Raw genomic sequence first — 11960 nt, 5'->3', positions numbered from 1 at the left:
CTTCTTGTTGTTTTTTTCTTTTATAGTGCTGTGTTGCGAGACAGTTTCTCCTCCAGGAAGGAGCACACACAGTGTGAGAGAGAAAAGGTTAACCTTTAATTCTAAAACTAGCTCAGGAAACATAAACCATGTGATCAACGAAAAAATGCACAAGTTTTAACTTATTTATCTATACTTTTTATACTACAGTAGTTATAACTCTTGGAGTCCTTCTGTTGTTTCTTTTTTAAATCTTTCCAGAGTGATTTTATTTTCGAAGCTTGAGCGTGTCACATGAAAGTGTACTGAACATGTTTATGATGGTGTGTGTGAGTGAGTGTGCGAAAAAGTGTGTTTTTGAGTGTGTGCATCTGTCCGTTCTTTGCACACGTGTACGTCAAAACATCCTCTGTTGATCTTTACCAAAAGCCCAAGACTTTACAAAGTGTTCTTGTCAGCTTGGTCCTCCGTTTGGATGAAAGTAACAAAATTGACAAGTCTAAAAAAAAAAAATAAAAAAAAAAAAGTATTATCACAGCTCATCTGGAATTCTGTTTCTTTAGTGTCAAATTCTGGACAAAAGGGTTCGCTTTTTATTCTTAAAAATAGTCTCCAAATAGGATTTATTGTGGGCTGCTGCTTTTTTTTTTTTTTTGTAACTCTTTTCTTGTAGTAGCTGCTGCTGTCATGGTAGCAAAGTTCCCTTATACTATTGGGCATGGATGTCCAGGCCTTGTCCTCCAGTACTGGGGTCAATGGGAGTGAGCAAAGGGGGTCTCTGTGCAGACATGGTCATTCCTGGGTGCGATGAGGGTCCTCCATGCATCAGCATGGCGTGGTGGGGATGGTGATGAGGGTGGTGGGCGTGGGGGTGGTCGGGCAGGTACGCATGGAGAGGTGGTCCGTGTCGGAGCTGGGAAGGGTGAGAGGTCATCTGATGAGGGTTGGTGTAAGTTGGTGGGGCCATGCTCATGCCCATAGGACCGCTCTGAGGTACGTACTCCCCTGGCATGCCTGGCAGACCTGAGAGAGAGACAGAAAGAGGGAAATTAATTTACACACCCAATAGAACCTTTTTCTTTGACATGTTCCTTCTCCATTAACAGGGCTTAACTGAATTCAAGCGCAACTGCAACAACAAACACATTTTATGACACTGCGCCTGTGACTACAGAGTGTTTAGCTTCGATAAATAAAGACAGATATTATTGCACTGGGCTATTTTGGGCTATGGCGAGTGGTTTACAATGCCCACTAGTGTTGTGGTCAGGTCTCAGGTTGGAAAGTGATCCTCAGTCATCCACAGACACTGCAGTCCAGGAGGATGTGAGGAAAACCAAGCAGCCATATTGATGTGGAGAAGTGCTAATACTTTTACAAGTGGAACAGTCAATTCCCCGGCTGACTTAAGTGACAAACCGAACAGGCATTCTCTCATGGGGACGAGCCTCTGTGAACATATTTGATTTAGGATGCCTTAAAAAAGTCATTAAATAATTTAGGACTCAGTTAGCTGTAACAACAAGACAGAGAGCATAAAGATCTCAGTTCCACTGGATGAAAGCATTTTAAAGAAAAAGTGTGGGTTTTGCAAGTAGAAAAAGAGCAGCAAAGATAAAAGGAAGGAAGTTAAAAGAGAGAAGAAAGGAAATGCAGGGGTGGTATACTGATGTCCCCTAAGATGTACTTCATTGCCTATGTGCAGAGGCCTCAGCATGCTGGCATCTCTCATACTGTGACAGGACCCAGGACACAGAGCTGGCTCAGCAGTGCCACTGTTTGGCTTTTCACACGGCTGTTTGTTGAAATCAGAAAGAAAAAAGTAAGATGTGGGGGGTTGCTCCTGGAGCCTGGGACTGTAGTATGGGAACATGGCTGGTCTAAAGGCCTGGACCTTGGGGAGAGGCAAGTGAGAGCAGGGGGTCCCGCTGGAGCCAGGGGGCCTGGGTCTGGGATTGGGTCTGGGCCGACCTGCTTTGTAATGTGAACCCCTGGGGGATTAGAAGCTGTAATAGGAGGGGAGAGGTCGCTGCAAGGTCACTAGGCATGCTCACTCTCTGCATTCCTCCACCTTAGTACACTGCAATTAAGAAATTACACTGGAGGGCCCCGGTGAGGGGAAGAGGAGGCGGAGGACAGAAAAGAGAGAGGAAAAAAAGGACAGCAAAAGCCAAGATTAATGGTCTCATTGGTTGAAAGCAGTGCTATTTCTAATACTCCCTTTCCATGTCAGTTCATTTGAAATGCACATGTTTGTCAGAGCAGGTCTCTTAAAACCTCACTACTGGGGTCATAAAATAAATAAATCATTCAGGGTGTTGGGGTATGATGGGTGCCCTCACCTCCATATAACCTAGAGCAGCTCCTGTTAAAAGGCCCAGCAGATGTTTTTGACACTGTAAGCTGGTAATCTCCAGTCTTGTAAGCTGCAGTCATTCTGTTAAGTAGATCTGAGACCCCCTCCTTTATTAACAAGAGTGGTAAAACCATCTGAAGACAATAACTGGGGACAGACTGGGCCTCTCCCTCTCTGGCTGGCTGTACACTTCTGTTATGGCACAGCGGTCCTGCTCAATGGCTGGTCATAATTAAGTACCAAATATACCATATTGTGTGGCTGTGTAATCAAATCAAGAGAGGATAATATTCCTCTGTATTAAGCTATTAATGTAATTGGTCATGAAGCATAAAGTATGTTACGTAATTAAATAGTCTCAAAATGATACGGCCGTGTATTAAGAATTAGCCAACCTGAGCAAATGTTGTCTCTGTGTGGCTGTTTTAGGGAACATTGCTTCCTGATCTTTTTTTTTCTGCTGCCATTAGCAAAGACAGGAAGGCATGAGAGAAAACGAGCGAGAGACGGAGAGAAACAGAGGGAGAGAGAGAGAGCGAGAGAAAGACAGAGATGAAGCAAGGACTAGAGGGGTGAAATGATCTCTGTCGGCAGAATTGCCACTGTGACCCTTTGGAAAATCCAGTCTCCATTTACATATAAAGGGTTCTTTTAATCAAGGTAAGTGTTATTATATTGTGCCTCATTGGGCAAGGGAGTTTAGGTGTTAAAATAAAATCTCTTCTGCCCTGCCGCCTTTGGGATGTGATATGTCTTGATTTTTCAAATGTCAGCACTGTGGCACAAGCGGGAGGTGGAATGGCCAGCTTAATCAGACTGCCGCCATTTAGCTGAATAGGGATTGTGTGTGTGTGTGTGTGTGTGAGAGACAGAGAGAGAGAGAGACGGACATTCAGAATTACACCGACACAGAGAGACTGAAAATGTATGTGTGAAAGAGATCCCCTCCTTTTAGATGCAGTCATGCCTGTGTCTACAACCTTGTACATTCATCTCAATGTCTCCCTGCTCTCGTCTGTGAGTCTCAGGTCAGGCTAGTCACTGGCCCCCGCCCCCCCTTAAATCGTCTCCCTCCAGTAAAAAATAATCAAAACACACAGACTCATTCCCTTTACACAGCTCAAACCAAACCCCCAGTGAAGGATCGGCCGTGTCACCCACGGCCCGTATATCTCGCTCAGGGACCGTAATGTACTGCGGTGTTGCCGTCTTTGCATATAAGATAATTTGGGCATCAATCCTTCCCCAGACAGATTTATGTCACTCTGAGGACAGTTTCACTTCTCCTTCTTTATCGCTTCACTGGAGCCTGCTTAATTTCTCCCCGTCAGCCCCTTCCCCAGGAGATGTTATTTTTTCCCTAAATGTCCAACATTTGCATTGGCTGTCCGGGATGGGGAGAGCGATGGTGCTGTTGTGATAAATAAATTTGCGCATGCCATGGCAGGTTGTTTCTTCCCCTCCTTCTTCTTGTTGTTGTTCCTGTTGTCTGGCGCCACAAGTTGACGGGTCCTCTCTGTCCCAGGATGGTTTCCCCCTTTTTCCCAAGTCTTAAATTCATCCTTGGCTAGTGACCCCCCCCCATCCCTTTACCCCAAAAAGAGTCAGAGCTTGCTGCAAAATGATGCCCATGAGAAGGTCTAACGTTGGTGAAATGAAAGGGAATTGAGGGTGAAAAAAATAAAAACCACAGCCCAAAAGTGTAAAAAAAACAGAAAAAACAAGGAAAAGAGCCCATTACTTACTTCCCCCTTTTTCTTTGCGTTTTGCTTTACAAGATGAAGGTTACATGTAGTGCCATTGCCCATCCATGCCCATATTCATCCCCATTCCACTCATAGGCCCTAGAAAGAGAAGATAAACGCCAGAAAAAGGGTCAGAAGGAGTTTGAATCACAAAGAGGTCAGAGGATAGAGATAGAGAGTGGTTAGCGTTAGATGGGAAATTATTAGGGAGGTGAAAGATGTAAAGAAGAGGTAAGTGTTTTGCATGCCATCCCACAAATCCCTTTGTTATGATAATTTACAAGGGGCTTTGCTAGATGTGTTTGATTAGAGAAAAAACAACAAGCAAGACAGGCAGCAGACAGTCCGGGGAACGGTGAGGAGACTTTTAAAGAGAGGTGTTATTGTGCTTGTGTAGCAGTTGTTAGTATTAGGGTTACGTGGCTGACTCCGGGACTTGCTCCGTGCTGAGGTGACTTAATCTCATGCTACAGACAAGAGGATCAGTGTTGATCAGCTGTGCGATAACTGGGGGTGAAACTGGTGACTGGTAAAGAAGGCAGGAGGGAACATGGACGCAGGAAGAGAGGTGGACGGACTTACCGGCTGGTCGGATCCCCATGTGTTGCTGACCATCCAGCACGAAGCTGCCCATTGGCTGGCCCTCTGGACTGTATGCTGCTCCTTGGCTCACTGAAGGATCAAGAAGAAAACCTGATTGTAGTCAAAACGTGGACATGAAAAAGGGAGGGGGGGAAGAAGAAGAGAAAACACACCAGACAATCAGCAATTGTCCTAGCTCCAGCCCAAACATACTGAAAGACATTGTGCTCATGTTTGTGGACCGCACTGACTGACACGTGGCATGCGGACACGCATACAGTAGGTCCCAATGCATGCAAGCACTCACATACACACACACACACACGCACACGCACACACACAGCCACACACACACCAACCAGTGTCATTCGAAACCACATTTACATTGTTCTCTTAGAAGAAAGCATGCAGTTTGACAGGATGAGAGGAATGTCTGCCATGGGGCAGATCACCCAGTCAGTACGCAAGTCAATAGTCATCTACTCTTCGACATAACATGACTCTGATTGAACATTATTGAATATTCTGAATGATTTACCTGATTATCTGTTATAATACAGAAGAATCAGTGGCAATCAATTTCCCCAGTTGTATCTTGTTTTGCCTACTATTAGCCCTAATGAACCAATGCTCTTTGGAGACTGTAGAAAACTGTGTATTCTAGGACTATAGCAGTATAATCTTGGATAATCTGTAATTCGTAAAGATTAGGGGTAGCTGTTAGTAATGCTGTTTTTGTGGAGATTGTAAATTGGCACACATAGGTCGCACGCAAACAAATATTCCACACAAGAGTGCTGTAATTGTGGAAAGAGTCACCCACATTATTAAGTGCATCTCATTTTAATCACGGCTCATGTTCGTTTTGAACAATCTCCACCCCGGTGTGTGGGGACCTTTAAGATGGGGAGCTTGCTAATCAACAATAACAGCTTTTCCCTCCCTGAGACAAATTACTTGGCTTCTTTTTGGTAATGCCAAAGTCAATGAAGCTTAGGGTGACTGAATCATTCCACGGGATCACAGAGTGCCGTGTTTACTACTCGGTTGGTGCTTTTTGTAATCTGACCACAAAAGATATGGGAAATAAATGTGTAATCAGTTAACAATATGAAGCTTTCCATGATCTGTTTTAAGAAATGAAAATCTCTCCCTGCGTTGGCGTTAAATCAAAACATCAGATCTGATTTCATCAAGGCATATAGTATTTAACTCATTCTTCCTCCTAACGGCAGTTTTCATGACTGATACTGTTATGCTACAAATATGTCTAAGCAGCTATGTAGCAGTTTTGATATTTGAAATGTGCTCAATGACTAATAAATATCAAAATTCTTGAGGGAATAAAATAAAAGCGCAGCAGAAAAAGTGAGGGGAATCCCCCTAACCCTCCAATCCCCCCCCCCCCCCCCCCCCCCCCCAACACCCCCCAAAAAAACGAGGAGATAACTCATAAATTGCTGCTAGCATTTCTGGCACTCCTCTTGTGTCCAATTAGTAATTCACAGAGAGAGTGCTAATATACCTCTCTCTCTCCACTCAGACTGGGAAATCTCCAATCAGAGTCAATCAGCAAACGGCCCGCACCCACTTTCATACAGAAAGATGAGGGAGTAGGAGAAGGGATTTCTATTTTTTTCCCCTTTAAAAAAAGATGGGCTCCAGGCATAATGTACATGCCAGCAAAGGATTTGGAAAGGGTGTGTAAATGCTGAGGAAAGAAAGAGAGAGAGAGAAGTCAACTTTTTTTTTCTTTTTTTTTTTACCTGCTCGATTTGACTGGTCAATCATGGGCTGTACTATTCTTCTCCTGGCGTTAATGAACCTGGCAGAGAGAAGAGAAGAGAAAAACAAACGTTAAATCACCCCGCATTCACACACAGAGAGATTCATCACAAGCCTCCACAAAGACAAAACAGTTTTGCATGACTTAATGGCAACATTAGCCACCGAGTCCTTGAGAGAGCCGCTCACAACAAAACTGCAACAAACAAAAGGACAATTGTGTGCAGACTTGGGAACCCAGCGAGAGATACCTTTAATGTTCCTTATGATCTATTCCCCCTTCTTTTAATAAAGCTTTTGATTACGTTTGGTTGCTCTGGGCACCAGGGACACATTCCTCAAGTATTAAGTGCAGCCTGGGCACAGAAGAACCCTCACCGTGGCACTTCCCTTCCTTTCCTGCAGCCACTTGCACACCGAAACTCCACACACAGAGTACAGTATCCTGTCTACGGTTCCAAAACAACGTTGTTTCTGGGGTGTTATCAGCCATTGGAATTTCAAAGTAAGCTTTAAGTTAGCAAAGTGCAGGATACAAATGGTTCCTTTCATTACTCCCCACCATTCCACCCCCACCGCCACCCTTTCCCTCTGTGGGACCCCCACTCTGGCTTCATTGTAGGGGGTTCTGCTCCCCTTCCAGCTGTCTAGAAATGAGGACCAGGCATGGGCCACTCCGTGCTTTCACAAGGTATTGTTATGTCAGCGAGCCCATCAATTAGGCTGTCTGAAGTTTTATCACCACCACAGCAGCGAATAAGTGCAGCTCCACAAAGCCTCCCCAGCCGGCCTTGCTCCTGTGGCTTTTCCAGTGTCGAGCCGGAGGTCATCCGGAGGTGAATGCCAGCCAGGGGCAACCTTTTTAACTTAGAATGGAGATGCCTTGGGCTGTGTCAAACACAAGCTGGCCACTCGGGCCAAGCAAGTTCTTCAACTTTCTATCTTTCTTCTTCTTTTGCCCTCTTTGCACTCTCTCTGTCTTTGTCTCATTCACCTTCAGATAATAAAGCCGCAGCATGGACTTAGCACTACAGGTACCACCATGTGGTTGATATTAAAGAGGGGTTTCAAATCACATTGGAGCTGTCCAGCATGGAGTCCTTTGCTGGTTCCAAAAAAGCACAGGAGAGAAAAAAAAAAAAAGCCCCACAGGCCACCGCCCTCCTCTAACGTACGGGCCACGGCAACATCAGTACGGTAAAGAACTGGTCATTAGAAGGAAGGGAGAGCTGGAACCAATTTGGGCTCCTAATCCCCCATGAAGCCCTGATACCTGCCCTTACCTTCTCCAATGAACTTAAACGCCTGTAATCTGCCCGGCTCAAAGTGACATGGTTAAACGTACAAAATGCACGGTTGGGAGAAGAGAGACGCGGTGCTCATTTGCCAGGGGGCATTCAGAGTGCAGGTACGCAGGGGTGCCGCGGGCCCCTGAGAGAAAAAGATGAAACGCATCTATATGAGAATGAGAAGGATCGAAGGGGAGGTGGGGGTGCGCCAATGAAAGTTGGAGTAGAAATTATATGATTGTAATGCATAACTTGTGATTTAGGAGAGGAATGAGGATTACGGTTTATTAAGTGTGAAAGTATTTATCCAAAGAACAAAGAGGACAAAGCATTATAAGTTAGCTATGCTGTCGGAAACACCATCAAAACCAGCTCAGCAAGTAAACAGTATGACACTCCCTTCTTTAAGCAAGGCCTGACAAATGTATGTCCTGCTTTCTACCTTCCAAGACACACCAAGGGCCTCAACCATGTGCATTCTTACCTATTCTGGGACATAACCATAAACACATAATATCAAGAATGTTCTTCCCAGGTGCTAAATTTGCCCATTCGGTTTGCAGTGGCTGCAGAGGAAATACTCAATGTACTGGAGAGTATGCTGTAATTCTTTAGTAGTGTTATTCCTCTTGTGTTTGTCCAGGAAATGTATGACAGAGTACACAGGAATAGGTTTTGCCACCATTGAAATAGTATTATTTAATTATCGAAACAGCTCGTTGCTGTGAACACAAACATATGGATATTCAAATATGTTCCCTCCAAGCTGTTTCAAAGATGGACCTGCTTCTTGTCAACATTCCCTGTTGGCCAACCACCACCATATCTCTCGCACACACACAGACACACACACACACACACACACACACAGGCTCTGTTTTGTACGCTAAACAAGTTGCCATAGTAAAGCAAGAGGCGATGCCGTGCACTGGAGGGAGTGGGGGGTGGACCAAGGGCCCTTCTCGTGGCCTTAGAGCACCTTTTATCAGTCTGAGTAAAGCCAATTGAGATTATCAGAGCCAGGCCTGATAACACTGTTTTCCCTCAACCCGTGAGCTGCTAATGGTGTGTGCTTAGAACAACACAACCAGGAATACTCCAGAGATGAAGGCCGGTCAAACTGGGATGGACGGACGGATGGACGGATCTGAGGAACTAAGGCCCTGAGAGAGAGACAGAGGTTGACCACAGGGACTCAGAATTCCCAACCACTCGCTAAAACATATGTGTACGTGCTGTAAATCTACACATCCACACCATGGACATGACCACAACCACCGCCAGTGTGTCTGTAGAGTAACCAGAACACAGGAGGCTCACAGGGGACACTAGCTAAGAAACCTCCAACTCAAAGGCCATGTTTTATTATCTACATCTGGTGGTCTAGCTTATTATGGCCTGCCTCTGCTCAATGTTAGAGCACAGAAACACACACACACACACACACAAAAACACACAAATCCTCTCAGCATGGCAACTCCATGCTGTCTTCAAACAAATAATTAAAGGCAAGGGTAGAGGGTCGTGTGGAGGTCATTCCTCGGGATACAGCTCAGAATGTGTACATTACCCCGGGAGAAAGTGGGCTAGTGGGGGCAGCGGCCCACTGCTGTTTAACATGGGCAACTGGTCTCTTCAAGCCAATAAGCCTGCAACACACTTTTACGTTGCACATCAAAAACTGCTCTTGCAGTGCTAAGAATGCGTTGGAGCGTGAATGTGAATTATGTATGCACGTCAGTCAATATGTGTGTATGTCCACGTTGGTGCATTCCTCACACACTCCTGCCAATTGGCCTACAGTAGCACTTCACACTGACATAACCTGAAAAGCGGTGAGTGACACATGTGTACAAACAACATGTGTACACGCAGATACAATATGACGACGGCAAGACTGAGAACCTTGCTCCCCGACGATATAGGGTGTTAAGTTTACTAGCGCCCTGAGTGTTGTGGCTGTGCAGGTTGCAGAGGAAAAAAACAGGCAGATGTGAATGATGGAGCCAGGGCAGCAGGAGTCCCCTCGTAACGGTGGTCTCTGCTAGGCTGGATCAACGCGGCATCACCGGTTACTAATAACTGCTCACACACTCTTCAGAGAGTATCTGCTTAGGTGTTAAATACCGTGGCTAGCACACAATGTTATGCTATACCTAGTGTATGTGTGAGTGCGGAGTGGGTGAAGGTAAGGGCTGGTCAGAGCTAGGAAAAGAGGAGTATAAGGAAGTTACTTCATCCTAAAATGTACCATTTCATAAAGTAAAGACCTTCAACTTAATGACCCTTTGATGCATCCTCATCATCATCATAAAATAAAGTTGACAAATACTATTTAAAGTGCTGGTAGTTTGAAGATGCTTGTGCTTATTTCTTTATGAACATTTTCTTGCTTCCTCATCTCAATCCGTCAGAAAGGTCTTGTTTCTGGTTTACTGACTTGCAGCCACACCTGGTAACTCGCTCCTGTTGTCAGCATTCCTTCCCTGAGAAATCGTCATGCCAAACCACCCTAGCCTGGAGCACAGCCAAGAGAGATATATAGAGAGAGAGAGTGTGAGAGGGAGAGAGCCTTGCTGCTTCTGGCCAATTGCTGTGGAGATCGGAGGGAACCCGGCCAATCAGGAGTAGGGTCACTCGTTTGACGAGTTTGTGATGAAAGAAAGAAACCGAGACAGAGCCAGAGTGAGACAGCAGAGAGAAACAGAGAAATACTGAACATGTATTCTCCAAAGATAAGGCCGCGGACTGCTCCAAATGGAGCCCGGCGTGTGAACGGAGGAGGCAGCTTTGAAATTGTGACGGAGAAATCGTTGACAGTTTCTTGCCTTCACAGCTAACTGGCAAATGCCCATTTGGAGAGCTCCTATGCCAGGGACATGGGGGCAAGTTTCCTGTTTGTCAGTCAAATTCTTGGGCCCCTGTCTGTCTTTGCAGGGAAATTCGATGCAACAACACAACCTGAACAAGAACGTGCTGAACTCGATGCCTGATCACTGCTTGCAAACATGACTATCCTCTGGTTCCTATTAGAGCTCATTGCTTCCATACTTCTGCTTCAGACTTAAAGTAAAGATTCCAATCCCCCAGCGATCAAGTCACAACTCACTGGAATCAAAGGAGGAAGGCTTTAGTTTGAGCCCACCCTCTCCAAAAGAAAAAAAGCAAGAAAAAACACTCAGTGTCTTTTTTACCAGGAAGTGTATGCACATTAACCCCATGAGGAGGGTGTGTTTAGTATAAGCAAACCCTAATTACCGTCCAGTCAGACAGTGGGGAAGTCTGGGGCTACTGAACCTCCAACACTGATCTACTGTAGTGTCAACAACCCTGATTGAATCAGGCTCACATCTTGCCACCAGAATGAACCTACAGTATCTATGGATTTATCATAAACTATCACAAAGGAGCGTTTCAAAGGCTTGGATGGAGATAATGGACAAAGAGATAGGGTAGGAACAGGGAAGCGTCCTCAAGCTCATCCTATCAGAGGCAGTTTCCCCTTTTCTATCCCTTCTTTAATTTAAAACAGGAGTCAAGAGACATAAGCCGGGCGAACATTACCTCACCCTTGTGTTTGATTTAGTGCAGATGTGAAGTGGAGCGAGGCAAGATCGTTTTTTAGGAACGTCAGAGAGGGCCCACGTTTAGGGCAGCCACTGTGTTTACATAGTTGTACCTCTGTCTCTCTCCCTCTCTCTCCCATCCACTGTGCCTCCATACCCCCCCTCCACACTCTTTTGTCGGCCTCTCAAAGGGGGACTGTTTCACCTCTATTCCATGGACTTTCACTGACCTGTTTTTCTTTCCCTTTTTATTACTCCACTCATTGCCCTTTTGTGGCGTCCCCCTCTCTCCCCCTCCTCAGTCCAATATGAGTAACATTTGCATTGCTCCGTCAGTCTAGCTGCAGAAGTCATTGCTCTCTGAAACCCGGGGAGTGCAAGTCATTAAGACTCGAGTGGAAAATCAGACAAAGAATTATATATTTGTGTTGCAAACTGACACGATTTAACGAGCAGCTAATTAAAATAAATCAATAGCACTGCGGCATGCTCGCTCCCTGTCTGTCTCTCTTTTTCTCGCTCTGATTTTCTGTCAGCACCAAAGAGGTGGAATACTGCAGTGTGGAGTGCAATGCTATTCTAGTGATGCTCTTACCTTTAAAAGTAGGCTTCAACTATACCGCCTTGCAATATGATGAGTGAGAACTTTTCACAAAAG

At 45.3% G+C, this 11960-nt stretch overlaps 1 protein-coding gene across 8 annotated transcripts in view; it reads right to left on the bottom strand.

Moving 5' to 3' along the window:
• Positions 1-619: 619 nt before the first annotated feature.
• meis2a (Meis homeobox 2a) overlaps positions 620-11960 on the bottom strand; it is a 76839-nt gene continuing 65498 nt past the window's right edge. For 3 of the 8 annotated variants that reach the window (XM_034525547.1, XM_034525548.1, XM_034525549.1), the window contains exons 10-12: positions 6429-6487; positions 4663-4773; positions 620-1002 (exon numbers count right to left, since the gene is read on the bottom strand). In XM_034525547.1, the coding sequence (XP_034381438.1) occupies positions 689-1002; positions 4663-4773; positions 6429-6487 (484 nt within the window). In that variant the 3' untranslated portion in view covers positions 620-688. Of the gene's footprint in view, positions 1003-4080; positions 4180-4662; positions 4774-6428; positions 6488-11960 lie in introns of all 8 variants that reach the window. The other 5 variants (XM_034525554.1, XM_034525555.1, XM_034525552.1 and 2 more) reach the window with 3 other exon arrangements.

This window comes from Cyclopterus lumpus, chromosome 22, assembly GCF_009769545.1.
Source record: "Cyclopterus lumpus isolate fCycLum1 chromosome 22, fCycLum1.pri, whole genome shotgun sequence".
NCBI lineage: Eukaryota > Metazoa > Chordata > Actinopteri > Perciformes > Cyclopteridae > Cyclopterus > Cyclopterus lumpus.
The sequence above is the reverse complement of the archived record's forward strand: the minus strand, read 5'-3'. Positions and strand labels throughout refer to the sequence as shown.